Below are 23,037 nucleotides of genomic sequence, written 5' to 3'. Positions count from 1 at the left end.
CTCTGTGGAGGGACTTCTCCTTCCTCTCATGAACATATAGCAACCTGAAAGCTTTATTTAGGCTTCAGTTCTGCTGTTTTCAGTTACTAAATGATACACGGATGATGGCTGGCACAAATATATACCCGTGATGCTGGAGGAGGAAAACTGCTGGATTAAAGGCAAAGTACGTCATTTATCATCTGCTGCCTTCAAACAACAACATGTGAAGAAGCATGAGTCATGGTTTCTTCTCTGTTGATCTCACGTTTTCCTGATTTAACTAATAAACGTGTTTTTCCCCACAACTATCAGATGCCAACTCTGATTTATAGATGAGCAAGCACGATGATAACGCACACACAGAAAGTTTTAACTGAAACCACCAAAACACTGACAAATAAACAGACTAACTCTTCACTGCCCCCAGTGTGCAGAAGTGGCATTACAGAAATTTCATCACATGTAGCCTTAATCCACAAATACATTCAATTCTGAATTCATTTTTTATAAATACCTGATTGAGAATCTTAAAAAACACACAAAATGCCAGCAACATGATTTTAAATCAGAAATTTAAATGAGAAACAAAGATGACAGGTAAACGGGAAAATGTGGGTCCCTGCAGAAGAGGGACTGTATGAAAGCTACAGTCTGATTTATCACCAACAATTCTCTCTCACTGGTGTGATCGGATATTTCAGTGGAACAGACCTAACGTGTCTTCATGCATAACCTCAGATTTTCATGCCAAATCCATGAAAGCGTAATGAAGGAGGAAAATCCAGCAGTGCAGAAACACTCCTGTTGCGTCGAATTAAACTGAATCGGCATCAACTTTCTTCTTCTCCTGGTTCTTTCTTCTGAAGACTCTCAAAATCAGCATTTTTTTTCTCCTGGAAACTTCCAGTGTTATTCCTCATGCACGGGCTTTGGCATTCCTCTCCATCGTTGTTCAAGTTAAAAGAAAAGCTGCATGTAAAGATTCCTCTAACCTCTGATATGATACTCGGGTGTTTAACACATCAGTCCTGATGGTTGTTTCAACAGCACTGCAGTGAAAATCTAATAACCCACTCTAATTAAGATGCCCCATATTAAATGCAATTCTTTTAATGCGAACATGTGTCTCACAGCGGCACTCTTTGGGACTGTAAGGATGTAAAATCAAGAAATTCCCAGATTCATCAGCGTGAGTATTCAGTTTCTTCTGATAATGAGGAAGTGATTTCATGATATCCATCCTGATGGTGTTATTCAGCTCCATTTTGCACCTGGAGCTGTTGGTGAATGGGCTCTTAAAGGGACGTTTCCTGAAAGCTACTGCAGCTAATAAGATACACAAAGTCCAAGTACGCTCACACAGTGTAAGGGTACAGTACGCAGTGATCTGAAGTGTCCCAGGTTACACACTGCAAAAATACCTTGGAAATATTTTTTTTTTTAATCAAATGAAATAGACTGAATGGAGGGAAATGAATAAATGCTGACTGAAGCAATTAAAACTGTAAGATAAAAAAGCAGATTAAAAACTGTTCAAATCAAAGAGAATTCAAATTGCTGCTTTTTGAAACTTTAGAACACCAACTAACAGATGGTGGCAAACATTAATTAGTAAAAAAATACAAATATTTGGTGCATAGTAACAGAAAAGCTGCTTCATTACCGGAAGATTCAGCAAAGCTGCACGAGCTGCTCCATGTTTGGAAAGTATTTCATTATGAGTTTGGAGAATAAGAAGGTGCTAATCCATGAAGCCTTCATTACAAATTAAAATAAGTTCAAAATGTGTTCGAAGACAGGCGGAGCAGCAATGCAGTGCTGCTCAAACAGGTGTTGTGCTTTTTCTGCTCTCTTTTCATCTGGGGAAGCAGTTTGGCTGCAGAAGCTTGAAGCGTTTGTAGTTCTTAGATTGGGATTGAGGATAATCCAGTGGGGGAAACGCATTATGACTCAAGACCAATTATTTAAATCAGAAGTTTGAATCTCTGCATATCTCAGGTTAAAAAAAGAAGAAGAGGTGATATTTCATTGGTGAATTAATGTAGTTGTTGGTGTTTGAGGTGAATTTACGCTACGTTGAGTGATGCAGGTCAATGAAATATTCATCATGTTCACTGAGATCTGAATGTTTAAACCACACTTCCAGTCAAAACGCATTGTTTTTTCAGCTTTTTATTTTTGATGCTCCAGCTATGAAAATATCTGTGTTGTTGAGTGCTGTTGATCCGCTTGTTTCGTTATATCCAATTCTTCTAAAACTGCCATTTAATAAATCGTCTCCATACGTTGGAATGCGGACGGCAGGCCGCCATCTTGGAAAATTGAGTCATCCCGATGGAGCAAAACGACCAGAATGAAGTCACCTTATTAGCATGTAATTCTGCTTCCAAAGGAGAATAAACCCGCTGGTCCATTGGGATTTAAACTTAACTCTGAATAAAGTTTTCAGGCATTTACATGGTCCTTTTAGAGCGGAATTAGGCTTTATTTGGATTTATAGAGGAATAAAAACTCCCATACACAGAGATCGTTGACTGCTTTCACCACTCTACATTATAAGTAAAATATTGAGTTTGGTCACTGGAGTTCCTCATGAACGCTGACGTGACGCTGGCGTGACGCTTCAGGTCTAGCCGCAGCGTAAGCCCTTCAGGAGCTCACACGGAGTCATAATCTGCAGCTTTTTTCATGTTAGTGCCAGAGCGGCGAGCAGAAACACACAAAAGGAAAAGAAGCCATTGATCTGCTGCCATCCAAACACTGCAAAACGCACAGGGTGGAACAAGCAGGTAGGAAATTTACAAGCTAAGTTTTGGCAACACAACAGCACGGGTCATCATAAGACTATGAATTACTGGAACAGCTCCGTCTCAGAGGACCACTTGAGGCTCCCTCACTGTGAAATAATTGGGTTGCAACTGCGAAACTGCTACTCCAGTTAGAGTGCAAAGGTGGCTTTTGCTTTGTTTTGCTGTTACAGGACCGCAGACGCGGCGGTGACTATTAATCAATGGCCGACACGCACAGCTGACGGCACGGAGCGGGGGAAGGCGGGAAAAGCACACACAATGTGCTTGTCTTTAAGAGCCGTGTTCGGCTGCGGTGGAGTGACTTTTATTTGGTGGCCATCAGTTTCTTTTCAGTTTTTCAGTATTTTCTGTAGCAGTGGCAACAGCTCTGTCATTCTTCACCCTTTACTGTGAAATTGAGCATGTTTAGTAGTGTTCATGAACAACACATTTGATGGCAGCAGCTTTACCTCTCTCAGGTCTGAGTCATGTTTTCCTGTTTTTGGTTAAAAATCTCTAAAACCTGAACCCAGAGATGCAGAATCATGGGTTAGAGTTTGACTTTTTCATGACTAGTTGGTCAATCTGACTATGTCGGTTGCAGGAGTGTCATTGAAAGGTTTAAACAGTAAATTTCACCGTGAAGAGTAAAGAAAAAAAAGAATCAGAAATTGAATCAGACAGCATTCATCCCATAAAGATCCAGCAGAGTACGGAGTAAAGCTTTTCACAACAGAAAAATGTTCCTTTAACTCTTCTTTAAACGTTAGAACAAAGGAAAAAAAAACTATCATACTGTCAAGTAACAATTTGGAAACATATTTACAAAAACAGTCACTCGAGCACAACTTGACTCAAACCGTTTTGGGTTTTATTTGGTAATAGGACACAGGAAACAGCAGAGGAACATCCGGGTGTAAATGGTGACCGTCTGTGTTGCTAATGTTTTTGAGCTGGAAAATATATACAAATCATAACAGAAGACCTCACTTTGAGATTTATCTTCATGGAACATTTGGACACCAGTCCAGAGAAGACACAGGTGTTCCAGGAGATGCTGTGAAAGAGGTACGATCACAGCTTCAGGCAAAACAAACTGTAACTCACTGAAGAGATATTAAATGTTTCATGCAAAGAATGTGACTGGCCTGTGCCGACAACATATGAGACCTGGGAGGTACAAGCAATGAAACAAGGATTTTAAATTTCACTTGAACAGAAGAACAGAAGAAGGACTTAGGGATATAAAGAGAGAGAGATAGACAGGCAGACTGCAGAGACGGATTCAAACCCTGGTTCGGGTTGCAACTCTGTTCAGTTCAGTTCAGTTCAGTTCAGACATGAATACACTCGCTGCAGACAGCTGAAGGATCACACCAGTCCTCCAGCAGTCTAAACCTACTGCAGCATCAGTAGAAAATGGTCCAGAGTGTCCTGAAGCAGTTCTAACTGGAAGCTCTGCTGAATAATCTGAGGTCCAAGCCTCAAAGTGACTGTCTGATAAAGTTCAAGCTGAATTCAGGATGATGGTTAAAGTAGAACTCTGGACTGAAAGTAGTATTGGTTCAGAAATGCTCCAAACTGTTTCTTCTTTCCGATCTACATTGTCAGTTTGCCCCCCAGGGGAGCTGCTGCTCGTATATGAACTCACACATGCAGACTGTTCGTCAGGTGAGATAAAACACACTTGAATATCCCCGCAGGGGAAAGTACCAGTGCTGTCACATGTAGCTGCTTAATCAGAGAATTTGAATAAAGATTAGCGGTAACAAACATCCCCTAATGAAAATGTTACGGGTTTGAAAAATGTATTAAAAAATTAGTTTAGAGGCTTCTTGTTCCATAAATAAAGTCTGATATGAAAAATGGAATTTGTACAAGTCAAATATACAAAACAGACTAAGATGTCAACCATAACTGGGACAGAAGATGTTTTATTGGTGAATACAGGAAGTTCGTCCATAATTTCAAATTGTCTGGACCAGTGAAAACATCTTATGGGCCAGTTGGACAGGTGAACAAAAGATGTTTGTGTTGTTTAAGTGGAGAGAAAAGTCCAGGTTAATCAGGTATTTGCAGATACTGAGGTTAACACTTATAGATCTCCACTTCTGAACCATCTATTTTTTTTATTGAACTATGTGTAATACCTTAAAAAATACTAAAATTGCCATCCTCCATCCACCAATCATCCATCCATCCACACCCTGGACAAGTCTTCAGTTTTATCTGCCAAGAAAAAAAGAAAAGACATGTCACTAATGTTTCCTTTTGTTGCTGATGTAAAGACGTTTTTCAGTTCCTTAAACATAAAATACTAAATAGATTTAATTAAACACAACAAAAAAAGTGTAATATAGTTTGATTATCTGGAATCGAGTCACTTGGAGTTTTTCAGACCTTGACCCCGTGACCCTCAGCACCATAGACAGTCAGTGGTCACTCCGCTCATCCGGTGCAGAGGACAGGTCTGGGGGTCTGGGGGTCTGGGGGTTCGGGGCAGGACCTGAGCCGTATGCAGCTGGGGGGGGGGGGGGGGCGGGGGGCTTCCGAAGAAACAATTAGCATGCCGTCCATCCTCACACCGAGCCCGACGAGGAGCCAGGTCACAACAATTAAAATGCAGCCGCTTAATTGCGTTAATTGTCCCTTTATATTCACATTTTCAGCATTTTTTTCCCCTTTTACCTCAGAATAGAGGTGTGGATGGTGGATTGAATTGTCCCTAATGTATTTTGTGACTCGCCCTGAGCGGTCTGCACAGCCGGAATATTGATGAAGGTCCTCGCATGCATTTCTCTGCAAACCTCACGAAGCCGGCTTTATAAAGAACCTCATTTCTGCTGTATTGAGCACCGTTGCAGTGAGGTCAATGGCTAATTGCCACAGTGTTAAAGGATTTTGTGATATCCAATTAGCATTAGTAAGAGAAAGTAAAAAGCAGACATAAGCTAACAATTACTCACACAGTTCAACTTTTACTGGTAAAACTCTACAGAAGGTAATCAGGTCACTTTGTGCTAGAACTCCAACACATCTGATCATGTTGTAACCATCAGGTGTTTTTCATGGTCTGCAGCACAACAGCTTTGAAAAAAAAAAAAAAAACTTGTAAAAGTGTAATTTGATCATCAATGGATGTAATTACTTTGCCTGCTATATTGCAACATGTACACATCCATCACTGTCGCCTTGATTTGCACGCTCGCTAACGTTTCCAGGAGGAGCTAGCATCGCAGCTGACACTCGGCTAATCGGCGCTGACGTGACTGCCGTGCTCGCTTACCCCAAACACAGATTATGCACTGTTTCTCTGGAGATCACAGCAGATTTGCCATCAGGAGTTGACACTTTACCAGTGTCTATCGAAGAGGAATTCAGAGGAGCTCGGTTTATTTACAAAGATGATTCTGAACTTGAATTAGAGACCTTTTTTGGCGAAGAGGGGTGGGGTGTGGTGGGGTGTGGTGTGGGCTCCGCTGGCTATCACTGAACCCTGAATTGGATAAAGATGAAATGTTAGTTTCTGACTTTCAGTAGAAAATAATGGTGTAATGGTGATGAAAAAAGGGATGTTTAGGCTTTATTTAAAGAAACTTGAACAGCTCCAGAAAAAAGTAGCTGTGAACCACTTCATCACCTAAAGGAAAAGTTCCATGTGACATGACTTTCAGTTCAGCAGCTCACATGTAGCGGAGCAGCTTGACTGGTCCCAGATTTCTACATGAAATCAACCCCACATAGGGTTAAGTGGACTCGTCCTGATTGGCCCAGCGTGGAGACGCTTCTCTTTACAGCTATGTAAAGATGTGAGGCCCCTCAGCTCCAGCTCATAGCGCCATGTTTCTGCTCCACAGGTACTCCAGTTACCAGGGTAACAGCTACAGATGCAGATGATCCGGTGTACGGGAACAGTGCCAAGCTCATCTACAGCATACTGGAGGGGCAGCCGTACTTCTCCGTCGATCCAAACTCTGGTAAGTTCAGCTCCTGACTCGCCTCGGATGTGGAATATTAAGGTTGTATCAGTTCACCACCATCACGCTTCTCAATACCAGATAAAGACGCCAAATGTAATCATTATGATTTATGATAATACAAACACTTATGTAGATGATGTTAATGTCTCAACTTAGAGGTTTCTTCTTATCTAAATATCTGGAACTAAAATAACAACACTGCTATTCACTTAGTTGTTTACATTTTTGTTGATTTTAATGTTTATGTCTTCAGAGATTTTTACTTTCGATGTTGTAACATGCAAAGTGGAGAACACATTCCGTTCTGAAAGAATTCTTAAAACAATTTTACAGCTCATAACAGAAACAGCAAGTAAACCATAAAAAGGAATAATCATCATAGTTAAATATAAACCAAAAATAAGACAAAAACTGTAATATTAATTTAAAAGGGCCAGAAAATAATAGTAATAACAGAAATCAGTTAAGATATTTATCTGTTTAACCTATAGGGAGATATGGAACCAGCCCAAGGCTGGTGTCAAATTACAAGCACTTGATGCTGCTTGTCATCAGACTCAGAAGTATCTAAGTCTTGCAGGTGGAGAGTGGACTCTCAGGAAGAGAAGCCTCAAACCGACACGAGCTTAAAGATGCACAGAAAATTTCCTTTTGAACATGAAAACACAGACCGTGGTTTCCTTTAAAGAAGCCAAAGGCAGTAAGCCACTTAATGTGACACGCTGGTGTCGGAGCCGCCGTGTAGGACAGCCACGTCAAATTACCCACGGCAGGTCATTGCAAGATTATGCAATAAATATGTTCCCGGGCGCTCCGCAGGCCCGCTGTAATCACTGTGACTTTTAAAGAGGAGACACAAAGAGGGGACACCTCTGCAGGGCGGGCGAAGCTCTTTGTGCTGTTCGTCATTGTTTGCCTGACAAAGCCTGACCAAGATCTGTGCGAGATGGAAACGTTGCTTCATTAAATTTAATGGGAGCTATTAATACAATGTGCAAGTCTTTTGTCTGTTTCCAACCAACGGAGAGCATAATGGATCACCAAATGTGATGAATGAAGGCCACGCCCACGATGGCACACAAAGGGGAGAAATGGGCTTTACAGCGAGAGCGTGATTACATCGGAGGATTATTTCTCGGGGCTTCTTCCCACCTTCCAGCCGGGACTGGGCACGGCAGACCAGAAGCGCTCGGTATTTAAACATCGTCCTCTTTCATTACCGCTTCGACTGAGATAAATGAGCTCAGAGAGTCTCGGCAGGTCCAGATGAGGGCTATGGCAGTTTGACCGAGTGTCTGCGGGAGTCACACTCAGGACTAACTCCAGCTGGAGAAGGTCGAGCTCATTGAACGTGGAGGAGATGATGGAGCACAAGGTCCAACCACGACAAAAGGCTCAGCAGCGACAGAGGACTGGATGGATCAACCGGCTCAGATGCTAACCCAAAGGCTCAGACAGTGGAGGATGCAAAACACTCTAAACCTGCTGAAACATTGACTTTAAAGGCCTGAACAACTACTAACAGCAGGCAAAAAAGTTTAAATTCCTGGAACAGCTAAAACAAAAACAAACAGTTGACACAGAAAGATAAATTAGCTCGAAAAGTTACGTTAGCTTCAGGCTCCGGTTGTTTACACGACATTTTCAAATGGAAACACTTCATTGCTTTGTTTGATAACGGTGGACTCACTGAAAATGCAATTTGTTTGAAAGCTCTGTCTCCATGGAGATGGAGGAAAACACAGTAGCGCCCCCTAGTGGCCCGGCATGCTCACTAGATGGTTTTCAGCGTTCCTGCTGTTTCCGGATAAAAGCATTGTGTTCAAAATGTTGTGTAAATACAAAGCTTTTTCTGAAATGACAATGCTAAAAGGACATTTTCACTTGAAACCAAGTGTGAAAGGACTCTGAGAGGTTGAAGATCTTCAAAATCCTAAAGTAGGTAAGACTGTTAAAATGGCTAAAGCACCAAAAAGAATAGGAAAAGGGGAGAAGCAGCTGAAAATTGTTATAAATCTATCAACCAATCTATCTAGCTATCTGTCTGTTTTGAAGGTTCTAACTCCATCTATCATATTAGTTTTGCGGTGTTGTGAGTTGGGTGGTGTTGAAATGCAGCGCGCCCCGGCTGAGCGGTCGGAGCCTGTTCCTGCTGCCGGTGGAGCAGTTCTCCAGCAGTTCGGTCGGAGCAGGCAGGATGTTTCTGCACTTCCAACCTTTGCCTGCAGGCTGATTGTCTCTGCACTTAACTGCAAATAATTGCAGCAAAAAAAAACAAAACAAAAATGTTGCAGTGTTATCGCAGCGAGCTGGAGCTGAAACCGTGCTGAACTGATTAGGACTTGTGTTTTTCCTCTTTATTAAACATGAGATGGAACATCGAGGCGACATCTGTGTGACGAGGACATGAATATCTATGAGCCGTTATGTAACTCTGTGCATTAACACAAACCTCCACACACACACACACACACACACACACACACACACACACACATTCAGGCCACGGGGTCATCTCACTGACAATATCTACAAAATACCTTCCATAAACACATTTGTGACGGCTCATTAATGTTTTATGAGGGAGTGTTTTCAGTGTTGAGGCCACAAAGTAAAGTCCAGGATGTGTGCTGGTGTTATTTCTACACTGACCACTGGACCTTTAACATGGGAACAGTGTGATGATGGTTAACATTATTAATATTGAACATTCCACAGCAAGTAAGCCAGGAAAAGTTAAGTGAAACTGTTGGAAGATAAAGGAGACACATTCAGTCCGATCTGTTAAAATTATTAAAACATGGACAATCTTTTTTTCTTCTTTGAAATATCTTGAACAGTGAAGGATAAGAAAATCTAAGGAAAATGAAAAGAAAGGAAAAAAAAGTCGCAACTTTTTTCTTCTTTTTATAACCTTCAACAGGTGAGGAAAAGCAAAGAAACAAAATAGAAAGTGAAAAATGAAAAGAAACAAAACCCAACTTTTTTTAATGTCCAATACTGTTCTGTGTGCAATAAACCTCATTTATTGATTTATTCAATGCAAATATAACGTGATCATAACATACTTTGACCACTGTTGTCGTTTCTATATTGTTTGTAATCTTTTTATCACTGTCCACTCACCACTGCAACGAAGAAATTCTCCCGCTGTGCAACAAACAATGTGATCAGCTCAAAAAAAGGGAGAAGTGTCCTCATGCAATGCTCACTGGGTTGTATCGGGGCTTGAGTTCAAGCATGAGCACTACTGATTTCGGAACATCTTTAATTAAATTCTTGGCAAATTGTCATTATAACCATGGATCGAAAATATTTTGTTGGCAAATTATAACTTTATGGGCCCATCGAGAAAAGTCTGAATGATGACGATATTGGTTCTTATAGAGTTTTCTCTGATAACAGTCAAGCTGTCAGACGACTGAAACACTTCGTACTGATTTTGTGGAGTTCTTCACACCCAACATTCAGGGTAGAGGTTTGAATCTCTGATCCCAGCTGTGATTAGCCCGAGTTCCTATTAGCAAACAACAACCAGGTAAACTGCCTCTCCTCTGCTCACCCAAACAAATGACTCCATAAGTGAAAAGAGCAACACAAACAAGTCACTTAATGCTGCACACACACACACACACACACACACACACACACACACACACACACACACACACACACTTCAGTCATCCTGCTAGCAGCAACACTCTCATCTCTGTTGATCATCGTTAATTATTCAAATTAATTCCTAATCACTGAAAAGGGAGGATAGACAAACACTCATTTCCATAGATATTTGCCTCAACTTTTTTCTCCTTTCCCTTTCCACCGACCATTAACCAAGTGATGAATTGGGCTGCGGTGTTTATTTATTTATCGAATGCGTTTCATTTCCAGTGTAAGTGTCAAACGCATTCTAATGGTTGTTTTCCCCTTACCTTTTATTTTTCATTAACATTCATTAAAACATCTGGCTCCCTTGAACGAGCCATCTGCATGTGCACCGCAGTCACACAAAGCCTGAATGCTAATCCCGAAGCCGTCCACGCCATCCGCGACCCCGCCGTCCGCGCGCCGCAGCCGTGCGCCGCCGCTCAGCCGTGTGGGCGAACCGAAGCGTTGGTCCTAATTATGCACATTCTTTTCTTTCTTCTTTTTTTTGTGGGCTTCCATTTGTGGCCCTTGTTTATGGTGCGCTGTTTTTCCAAAGTGTGAGCCGTCGATTTCCATCTCATTCCTTATTAATGTTACTTCACCATTATTTAATCATATTGCTTTCAGACACATGTTCAAAAGTCCGCTGAAAAAGCAATTAGACACCCAATCTGGAGCCGGCTTCCACACAACTTTATGCATGATGACACTGCTGAGGAGGCTTCCTGCTGAAAGGGAGAAGTCATTACCATTATTAATAATAATATTATTTAGAATTCACACCCCGGTGACAGGGCAGCTCGCTGCGGCGTTCCAGGACCGGGACATTTAACATTTAGGACGAACACTCAGCTGATGGAAAACCACTTCAATCAAATGCATCACACATTTTGGACGTTTTTCTCTTTTACTGATATAAGTGGAATCATAGTTTAAATTATTTGACTTTTGGCAAGATTAAGGTCCCATTTACACAATGTTTCAAGAGAAAAGGCTTCACTGCCAGGTTTCTGCTTCAGAAAAGCTTCACTCTTGCACAGCAGCGTTCTGAAAACTGCAGCGAGCGCGCTGGACATGAGCTGCTGCTGTCGGTTCGTTTCAGGAATGAAACCACAGAGAACAATACACTCTAATAATGAACAGTACTGGAGAACACAGACATTCATATGGACAGAACAGAACTGTCAACTCTAAAGCCACCCGGACCAGGAGGATCTGGACTGTCAGGACTCTGATGTCAGGAGAACACACGGAGTCAGAACACGAGTCTTTTCAAAAAGTAGCATTTTCCCCAGTTTCAACGGCAGCAGAGTGGGATTGTTTTTAAATAGTTTCACCTGGTGAGCCGCTTTCAAAAAGCAGCTTTTTCAGAGGCTCTGAGCGCCGTCATCGAGTCGGTGGACTCCTGAGACACACCGAAATGTTTCCATGTTAGAAATGCTGTGTCGTGTCCTATATGTTCTAAATGCCTCCAAATGTCAAAGATCTGAGAGGAAGCTATGCACTGACATGTTTTAGTATTTGACCCCCTGCTGAGAGCAGCCTCTGATCTCCTCATGTGTAATTCGAGGTTAATTGATACTTTAGCTGGCTCCAGCTTGATGTGGACATATCATCACATTAGTGTCAGTGAGGAAACACATCCTGCTTTACTGTTGTTCTGAGCTGAGTAAAGCTGAAAGATTGTCAAATCTGAGAGAAAAAAATCTTACAAATCCTCCACAAGCTTTACTGATCCCAGTTTAATGAACTTCTTAGAGTTTAAATAACAGGAGGAAGTGCTAATGTTACCACATGGTGACACCTGCCTGATAACGGGTTAAGAAGCTGTAAATCGCTTTCCTGTAGATGCAGAAGCGTTCCAGAGAATCCACCAAGCTCCATGCTGCTCGTTTCTGTGCCGATGTGCAGCGTTTGCTGTCTGGACGTCGCCTCATAGTGAAAGCACTCAGTTCAGTTCTCCCTCTCTGTATATAAGAGCAAAAGACTTTACATTTTCATGTGTTTCTAAGAAAAACATCCCAGTAGCACCGATCATGGCTTCATTTCTCCCAGAAACAAAAGGAATGCTTCGCCATTGATCATGCATGATCCACACTCCCTGCTGTGAAAGCTTAGATAGACAGATAGATTACCTGATCGATTCTCAGAGGGAAAATACACTTTTACAGCAGCAGGTCACATAAATCACCACGCGGGTTTGACCTCCACGACACGGGAAATGACAGGTAGTGTGTTCAGAACAGGAGCTGTAGATACAGAGCTTCAGAAGTCTTACTGTGATTTTTAAGCTCTTCATTTGAAATAATGGAAATTTAAGTTAGGTGATTTCTATTCAGGTTAATACAGTTTATTTCTATAACTCCAAATAAAGAAGAGTTGTTTCAAAACACTCTTCCAAAAAAACAATTCTACATTAGAAAGTACAAGGGACAGAGGAAAGGAAAAAAAATCCCTTTAACAGGAAGAAACCTGTGCAACCAGACTCACAGGAGACTTCCCAGGGTTCCCGTTGGGCTCACATGCAGAAAACAATCAGTAAACAAGAAAAAAAAAGTTTATTAGTGATCGAGATCTCTGTTTTCACTCCTTGTTGTTGCAAATCTCTTAAATACATTCTGTTTTTAGATGAAAAAAGTTTTTTTTAATGTGTCCATTTCATTTTATGTTTGGTAGGTAAAAAAAATGGATGCTCAAAATCTCTAGGAAAGAGAGTTTCTGATACATATTTTATCATTTTGAAAGCTGATTTTGTCTAAATGTGAATCCGTTTTTAAATAACTGGAAAAATAAAGTTTAAATAAATAAGCGAAGATACATGTCACGATTTCATGATTATTTTCTTGATTATGATCTCTGTGAACCACTTTAATGCCTCCATCAACAGCACATTTAAAAACTTTGCCAGGCTTCTGTTTTTCAACTCCATCAGCAGCTGTAATGAGTAGATTGTTTCTCTCTGAGATGTTTTTCCAGGTTTATGTCGTCTTGTCGCCGGTCGCTTCATGTTTCAATTAGACCGATGCCGTCCTCACTTGAGTTGTAGTGCCCCCAGTAATAGACATGTTTGCCCCGGCGTAGCGCTTACGTTTGGAGGCATAAGTGTGCATGAGTGAGCAGCTGCAGCGAGAAGCGGTGGAGAAGGGAAGCGAGCCTGGCAGCCCGAGTTAGCAGCGGCCGCACGCAGCCACGATCTACGAGCGATTCCAAAAACAGATGGGCTGAATTACCTGCAGTCCTGTTGTTGTTGCACAACTTTTGAAGCTATAACCAACACTGTCAGCTCCTTTTTAGCATGCACTTGATAGTACCGTCGCTCACAGCGCTGCCGGATAGAGGCCAGGTTGCATAATGATGGAGAGACGCTGATCAGCCACAACATTAAAACCACCTGACTCCTGTCATGCAGCCCTGAAACAGACCAATGTCTTTCCTGAATGTATCTTATAGTATTTGGCAGCACATCCTGGAGGTTTTAAGCTCGTTGATCATGTCAGAGACTGCTCATTCGAAGTGAGTTTTGGGGAATTCCTGATACCTGCCTTGCAGCAGGACTCATTACCCTGTTGCCGCTGCCACCAGTGAATACCGTTATCATGAAAAGGGCATATTTGGTTCATGGAATGTCCCAGTGATGCCTATTTACTTTGTCCGGAAAATAAAATGCCTTTTCCCCTGTCATATAATGCATCATGCTATATTATATTTTCCCAGGTAAACCAAGCAGAGGCACGCTGCCCTTCAAAAGATGCTGACTAATAGACTCCCTGGTCTGACACTGAAGCCTGTCCGCTTTTGGAGGACATTTCAGGGGTTAGACCAAGTCCAAGACCAATCTGTGCCTTAACATACCTACAAACAACCACCCTGAACCTTCTAGAAAAGCCAGCCTGCTTGCTTTGAACAACAGTAGCTCCTCTGTGGCATTCCAACAACAGAATTTTCAGAGTTTCTGCCGTTTCCATGTCAACGGACATCGTTTTCAGAACATGGCTGTGTAAAGGTGAATCATTGCCATGCAAACTGCCTCGTCTCCACTCCTTGGCTCCCCCTCCTCACCAGTGATTTCTATGTCCTTCCCCAATTTCTTTCACCTGTGCCTACCCTAGTTCATCAGGTCGCTGTAGTTCCAATTGAACATCCTCTTTGTGTTCTAGTGGTTGGTTCTATTAGTTTAGGCTCAGAGGCGAACACAAGATGCCAAACACTGCCATTGTTGGAGCGGAAGCTCATTCTGTTGGAGCAAACCAAAAACCAAAAACCAATCCAAATTACCAAAATCACAAAATCCTGGAGATTACAGGCAACTACTGCCGATTCACTGGAAAGTCCAAACACACAGAACCCAGACTCAGACCGTGGAGAGCTACCGACATCGAAACACACACGGGTACAAAGAGGGAGCAGGTGAAGACCATCACATGTTTACATGACGTCTGAAGTTAAAACACATCCTTGTGTTTTCACTCGAGACACTGTCGTGTAAACGGGGCCTTAGGCGCTGGTGAAACCCATCAGGGAGCAGCAGTCAGACACAGCAGAGGAAGTCCATTAGCCTGAAGCCGGAGACAGAGGCCCATTTCAAAATAAGGACGATATGTATATCAAGGCAGGTGGCCCGTGATGGACCCCGTACAACATTTTTTTGTAATACTTGTTTTCCAGTAAAGTGAGTAACTGCATGACAACAAGTCAGAGAAGAGTACATTCAAATTAAGACATCACATTGTGCTGACAATACTCAACAAGACTCAGTCATAACATGCTAAAAGTCAGCAGAGTGCGAGTCTGTGGGGCCGCTGTGACCAACTGATCCAAATCAATTTGTTGTTTCAATCCCACAGTCCATGTATAGAATTTTGTTTGGCGTCTGAGCCAAAGAGCTGTCGCTCCATCCAGGGAATCATACTGATGAGGTGTCTGGCTCCATACGCTCTCTCCTCCCTCACCATCTTCTCTTGTTTAGATCACAAATGCTTCCTCCGTGTGTGTGTGTGACCTTGAAAAGCATAAACTGACCCTGAAATTATGCGACATATCTCAGAAAAAGCTATTCCGAGAATAAAATGCATTGGTGGAAAACATCCTCAGCCCTCCGATGCTTTTCATCATAGCGCGGCATATTATCATTGTTGGAGGCAGCTCAGGACCAAGACAGGGTGTCATGCCAAAGCCGGGCTTTTATGAGGGGTTTTATATTCATTTGATGATCCTGCGGGCCTCTGTTTCCTGAGTGGATTATCCATATATGCCAGAGCTGAGCCCTTTTTATATTCAGAGCTGCGGCGGAGTCAATAAGGTCCATTCTGCATACAATATTCAAGATTATACAAGACAGACAGCATAATTCACACTCAATCAGAATACAAATGACTGCAGACGGCGGAACAACACATTCAAAAACAAACACAGCTGATTCTGGGAGCAGGGACAGGCTCAGTCACGAGCACCTCACTACACTCACACAGCTCCGTCACAGCATAAACCAACGGGGATTTGGTTTTGTCCCTGCTTGATATGGACTCTGTGTTTTGTGAAGTCATGGTCTGGAGTAATGCACGTTGTAAACCACGGAGCAGAGTGGGCATGAAGGCGCTTATATTCCCGTTTTGTACAGAATCACCTGAGCAGTAGCGTGCAGAGTGGATCCATAAGTCACGTTCAAGGTTGCATTAATCACAAACCTGTTTCCACCTGCAGCCACCATCAAGATCGCCCTCCACGGGATGGACCGGGAGATGAGGGAGGAGTACCTGGTGGTCATTCAGGCTAAAGACATGGGAGGCCACTCGGGTGGCTTGTCAGGGACCACCACTGTCACCGTCACGCTGACCGACATCAACGACAATCCGCCAAAGTTCTCCAAGAGTAAGTGACCGTCAGCATTTTCAGTCCGTTGAAGAAGGATCGGTCATAATTCATTCTGCTTTGATCAGCAGTGAGTGGAAGCCAAATAAATTTGCATTTCTTCCCAGGTTTGTATGAGTTCACAATCCCTGAAGACCTGCCAATTGGGAAAATGGGCGGCAAGGTGAAGGCCAACGATCGAGACATTGGCGACAACGCCAAGTCCACATACAACATCATCGAGGGAGACGACCAGGGCATGTTTGAGATTATCACCGACTCGCAGACGCAAGAAGGAATTCTCCGTCTGAAAAAGGTAAGACCTGAAAACCTAGACAAATCGATTGTGCTTTAGATTTGTGTGGTTTTAGTGAATAATAACAGAAGTTCTATCAAACAAAGATTTTATGTGCGTTAGACCATTTTTACTTATGAACAATTCAATGGAAAATGGTGCTGTTGCTGCCCTTGAGTTCACCAGGAGGCCATCGGATGGAGGTCTTAGCCCGCACAAGCACAAAAAGAAATGAGAAAGTGTGGAGTCGGATACGCTGTTGGAGGAAATTGTGAAGTATATCAGAGCACAAGAGGAAATCTGAATTTTGAGATAAACCGCAAAGAAAAAGCTGTGGGACAAAGAAGAGCAACAACAAACCTGACACCCTGTTTCATACTGGACTCCGTACAGTCAGGCATAGTGAAATTGTCAAGTATGAGGCTTCACAAAATCAATACTCTGCAGTCCACATCCTTCCCAGACCGTCTGAAATACTGTTCAGAGAATGAAACATGTTTACTTTTTGGCGGCTGACTGTGGCGGACTGGCTAGTGTGGCGTTTTACCTGAACAGTCCAGATCAATCCATAATATGCGTCCGGAGTCGGAAAGGTATGAAATTACTGTCACTCTGAAACCATAGCAGATGGTACATAGGCGTAGGACAATCAGCAATGCCAAATAGAATAATTGTGGATGAAACATCACAATTTAAGATTCAAGAAACCTTATCCCCATAGGGCAAATTCAGTTTGGAGCTGTTCTGCCAACACGGCTCATGGCCGTGCACCAAGACGGGCGCCACACTGAAAGGAAAGAGACAACAGACTGAGGAGTGTTACGTTCCACCATTCACCTGGACTTTTATACTGTTTTATTCATGCCTGTGTGGTCGTGCGGCGCAATGCACATGGAATTTCAATCAAAAAGACCTTTTTATGAGATTGAACTGTCCACAACGATGTGAGATGTAGCCTGAACTGCTGGAGAGCAGAACGCCATCTCTACGTGATTCATCACATCCCTCCTCCAACTGTAGCAACTGTGCAACATCGAACCGCGCTTTTTCTTAAAGTAGAATAGAATAGAATGCGTTTATTGTCATCATACAAGTACAACGGATTTTACTTGACCATACACACACCATATACGCCGTGAGTCCTCCAGCACCCGAAGGACACTGTCAGCATCCATCAGTGGTGAGACGTCAGGGAGAAACCGCTTCTCATTCAACTTCCCATACTGCAGTTCACTGCGATCCGCAGACCTCGGCGGACTCCGTACGTCAGTGTGAGCGGGGATAAGAAAGTGTTCAGCTCATAACCTATGATTAATCAGCTCTCCACCGTAACAGCAGCTGCTCAAACCTGAGCTGATGCTGATGTTCTTTTCAAATGTAATTTCAAAAACTACACTTTCATCGCCATAAATCATGGTGCGCAGATTACCAGTAATTTATTAGCATAAAGTCCAATTTATAGTAATCTGGAATACGCACTTAATGTTTTTTTTTTTTTTTTTTTAATGTAGACTGTCACGCTAAACAGTGAGTGTTATGCTGTGCACTGGACAGACTGAGGCCTCTTTTTCACAGCAGTGTTTCAATGGAAATAAAATGGAGAAGGATTACTGTCAGAACAATGCAGGAGCAGCAGGAGCGTTTCAGAAAAGTTGCATTTTCAGCACCATTTTAGTTTAAACAGACCTCCATAATATAAAAGAAGTTTTTTGCTTTCGCATTAAAGCTCAATCATGATCACAGAGTCCACTGGCTAGAATGCATTTTCTAAAGATGTAAACCTCTTGGTGTACTGGACTCAGTTCACATTTGGGATTGTTGAGCTAATAATGTTTAACTGAAAATTCACACATCTTCTAAATGTATAAAAGAATCACGAGTCTGTGTTTGGTCTGCAGCTTTTTGGTTTGAGCCGCTTTAATGCGGAGCAGCAGTAGTTCATCGGAGCTCCAGCAGTTTATTTAGAAACAGACCATTATCTGCCTTTCAAACTGATTTGCTCGGCTTGTTTTTGCTGCTCGCCGTGGTTTGAGTGACAGAGTTTCTCACTTCACTAAATAGACTGCACCATTTCCTCCAGAAAGAGTACAAACACTCCCCGAGCCTCTTTAATTTATCAACCACACATCAAATGTCAGGCATGAGATGTTATTCTGTGGTTATGTGTTGCTTCACGCTGGTTCCGACAGTTAGGATTCAGTGAGGCTGTATGTGGCCCCTGAAATACAAAGAGCTTGATAAGCGTTGTCTGAAATGTTTCTCTGGTAGATGTTTGTGTTATTCAGAACCATTTTCTAATCACATCTTCATGCTGAGGCTATTTATTGTGTTGATGGACTGTTTGGGATTGGAGAAAGGGCCTATTGTTGTGTTTGGATTAATAGAATATACATAGTGAGACTTGTTCCAGGCTGCCCTGGTGTGTTTGAGTCGGTTTGTAAAGGTTTTTTTTTTTTTTTTGCCACATGAAGACTGCAGTTTCTACACAAGAGAAAAGGTGGTTGTGCATCTGCCAATGGAAACATATTTCACATATTTCTGTCCTAGTTTCAGGGTATTGGTAAAATCTCGGGAAAAAGTCATGGAGTCTGTTACAGTGTGTTTGTTCTCGGTGCTTTTTGGCAAAGAGTCCGTCAGGCTGTGGAGCTGCTGAAGTCTTCAGGTTTGGAATCAGCCTTCAGATTATCTGAGATGTCAGTCTGATACGCCTTCCTCTTAAAGCCGCCGGCCAGAGACTCACGGGTTGGTTCAGCTTCACACAGTCACCAGGCAGAGATTTCACACTATGGGAGAAAAAAAAACAAAACAAAAACAGATTGCTTTGCTTTTTACACTTTTGTGTTAGTCCATTAACTCCATTGATGTGTGTGTGGGGTGTGTGTGTGTGTGTGGGGGGGGGGGGGTTGCCATCAATATAGACAGCGTGTGCCTGAAGCCTCCTATAGAAATGACCAAAATCACCCAACTTCTGAGATGTCAGTGAAACTATCATGAAAGCTCGCTGCCTGCTCGATCCCAAACTCGCTACCTGGTTGATATCAAACTATCGTCAGAGTCATGCTGTCAGGGGGAGATTGGAGAAACACTCAGAATGCAGAATGCAGCTGCAGGAGAAGTTTAGAGGACATTTCACTGGATTTTAGATTTAAACTGACTTTATGATTGAATTGATTTCCTTACTTATTTGGTTTTGAGAAAACTTTCTTACTAACCCTAACCCGAACTCTGTACCCAGCAGATTGATAGTTAACATTAATTACACACACACACACCATCAAAACAGTGGACTTCCCCATCTGACTTCGGACCTTGTTCAGGTCCCAGCAGATCAGTAGTCAGATTTCCTCCACTTTCAGACCACCACAAGCCAACATTCTGCAGAAACTGCCCGTGCTCGCAGCAGGATCATCCGTTAGCCCACAGAGGAAGAAGGGTGCTGTGGCCTGCAGGGGGCGCCAAATGCACATGGTGAAATTCACCTTCGATATAATTATATCAAAAGTAGTTAACTAATATTAACTAATATTAAAATTAAAATGAAAACGCTGACATTGATTCAAATGTAAAGCAATGCTTGGTTATTATTACAACAAATGAAAGAACCACAGAAATCTGGATGACCAAAAACTAGGAAAAAATAAATCAGGAGAATGCGGCTCATGTACTGTGAAAAGCATGATAGCTTGAACTGCTTCTGCTGCCAAAAGTTTTCAGAATGAGAATATAGGTTGAATAGTGAGGGACTGAAGGACTGGAAAAATCAAACCACCAGCTAAAGGAAAATGCCTTTTCTGTACATTTCTTTGTATATGGCTGTATTTAAGTGTTTTCCAAGGCTTTTCTATAAAGTTATTGCAGTTATGCTGTTGTTAATGGAGCCTATTTATGGAGCTATTCTGTTGTAATCGTGTGAGAAGCTCTGATGGAGGCGTGCCATATACAATCTCACCGACAGTGGGTGGAACCAGCGCCGCCTGTGCTACTATGGTCAGCTTCATAATCTAGCTTGCTATAAACAACCTGCTGCAACTGACAGGTTACATAAACAGCCAGTACAGTTTGAAGAGTCATGTAAAGTGCAGATTCCTCTGCTTTTACTTCAGCTCAACCAGTGATTTTTGGGGCTGAGCTTTCAGACTGAGGCTTCAGCAACATGCCATTAAATATTAAAGACTGGAGCCCCCCCACCCTCCCCCGAGGAGACTGAACACTGAAGGACCACTTGCCCAAACCTATTTTTTGTTTATTAAAGAAAGTCTTTGTAGGAAAAACGAGAGAGAGAAGAATTCAAAAAGCACATTCCACATGTTTCTGGCCAGCAGGAAAATGTCAGACCTCTCTGGGAGGACATCAGACGGCAAACTAAAAGGTCTGACTCACTTTTTTCTGACATGATATCTTTTCTTTGACATTGCCATCTCAGTCATTTAGCTCCGTCTCCCTGCACTCAAGGCAGGTCGCTGTGTTTTGTGAACTGCCTCGACTCTCGTTCTGACGTCGGTTAAATTCCTGTTTTGCCGACACAAACCTCATCGCCACCGGAGCAGATGGACACCAACCTACAGCGTCCTGTCTTTCCTCAACACGTCCACACGTGAACGCTGCTGTCCGGACCCAGAGCCACCTCGGCGAAGCACCGCCTCACTAATTGCCTTGCTCAAGGGTACATTGGCAGCGATTGAGAGAAGAAAAGACAGTGCTCATTAAATGTGTTGGTGAAGACATTCCCAGGTGTACGATCCTGAGGAAAACAAGCCGGCGTCGCTCCTGTCGCAAAACTTCAGTCTTGTCCCTTCAGGCCTGCAGACTGGAGCCGAATGGTGCAAGTATGGCTCTTAAAGCGCAAGTACGCCCCATCCTAATGATCTCCACTCACTGCTGGTCGCCTAATGAGTTCATAGATAGATAGATGGATAGATAGATAGATGGATACTTTTGGATGTATGTGCATTTTGGATAGGTTTCTGACAAGTGAATTAAGGGGAAAAAAATTAAATCTTGACTGGGGACATCCAAAACTGAAGGTTTGTAAAATGTACACGTGAAAGGTGTAATGCATTTTAATAACAACCTCAAGTCTTGGTGGCGCTGAATTTCAAGGACATCTATGAAAAATGTAACTGAGATTGGAGCAGCCGCTATCAAAGCTCTCGCAGCACGTGCTACTTACACATGCATGTATTCCATATTCTCTGTCTAAAGAAGCTTTGCTTAGTCGGCGGTGTTTGCATATTCTGAATCACGCACATGATTGATGGTTGAGTGTTCTTAAGTCATAGCTGGTTCAATGTCTGCTGAGAAACAGCTCCACATCAGTCAAAAGTGCGGCGCCATTATATTGCGATGTAAGATGACGGTAGCCCCAAGGACATGTGGCGTGACTTTGTCAAAGTGTGAACAATGGAGTGTGTGGGAGGTGGAATGTATAAGAGCGAAGGCAATCTGCTGGGACCACGATTCACTGCCAGTAAAGAAAACATCAGAGGCGGAGAACAAACTTGACACAAAGTCATAAAATCTCCAACTGTTGACAAAGCAAATGTCAGATGTGTTAGTCTTTTAGGCAACCTTCACTTCCATGTCCCGCCCTGAGACCGCCCGTCCAGGCTCTGCTGTCGTTCTGTGGTCCTGAGGCGGCTTCCTGCATGACTGAAGTGTGTGTGTGTGTGTGTGTCTGTGTGCAGACGCATTCTTTACAGCTAGAAATGAAGCCCCTTTACACAACTACACTTCAAGTGAAAATACGTAGTTTTTATGTTTTTGTTTCAGAAAAGCTTCACACTGACATGACGATGTTTGGAAAGGGATATCTGTGGCACAAACACTGAGACTGATTTAGCGAGCATGTTGGGCCAAGAGTGGTGCCGTTGTTTGTTTGTGTAACGAAACCACACACACTCACACACACACACACACACACGCTACAGAGAACAATACACTCTCAACATTAACAATAGAGAACACAGACGTTCATATGGACAGAACACCAAGTTGGATTGTTATTATGGAGACTGTCAACTCTGAAACTACCAAGTCCAGGAGGATCTGGACCAGGACCAGGACCAGGACCAGGAGGGTCTGGACTGGGAGTCATGACACTGGAGGAAAGAGCGTGTCCACCATGGTGAACATGCACAGTAGCAGCATTTCCACCTCCAACATCGAGGCGGGACCCAAGCCTTTGCAGGAAGTCTCGTTTTTCCCGTTTCCACAGAGACAGTGTTGCATTGTCAGTGGCTCCGAGTCACTTAGACACAAAGCAGAAGTTTAAAATGTTCTCCCGTTGCCGTATATATGCTGCCTGAGTTAAATGAGTCCGTTGTTACGACCCTTCCTCTTTGCTAGACACCCTCGTCAGGTGTTATCCTCCATCAGGACTGACAGAAGAAAAGACTCTGTCGCCCACCCCCCCCCCCGAACACAGCCCGTCCTCGTCAACAGCTGTACGGGTCTATAAAGTGCCATCTAACGTGGAATTCAAATCATTGAAAATCCT

The 23,037-nt window shown here is 42.8% G+C and overlaps 1 protein-coding gene across 2 annotated transcripts in view; it reads left to right on the top strand.

Annotated features, from left to right (window-relative positions):
- Positions 1-23,037, top strand: part of cdh8 (cadherin 8) — a 143,709-nt gene that overhangs the window by 95,291 nt on the left and 25,381 nt on the right. For both annotated transcript variants that reach the window (XM_030099133.1, XM_030099124.1), the window contains exons 4-6: positions 6,629-6,748; positions 16,100-16,267; positions 16,375-16,562. In XM_030099133.1, the coding sequence (XP_029954993.1) occupies positions 6,629-6,748; positions 16,100-16,267; positions 16,375-16,562 (476 nt within the window). The remainder of the gene's footprint in view (positions 1-6,628; positions 6,749-16,099; positions 16,268-16,374; positions 16,563-23,037) is intronic.

Source organism: Salarias fasciatus, chromosome 1 (genome assembly GCF_902148845.1).
Source record: "Salarias fasciatus chromosome 1, fSalaFa1.1, whole genome shotgun sequence".
Classification (NCBI taxonomy): Eukaryota; Metazoa; Chordata; class Actinopteri; order Blenniiformes; family Blenniidae; genus Salarias; species Salarias fasciatus.
This window is presented reverse-complemented; position numbering and strand designations above follow the sequence as displayed.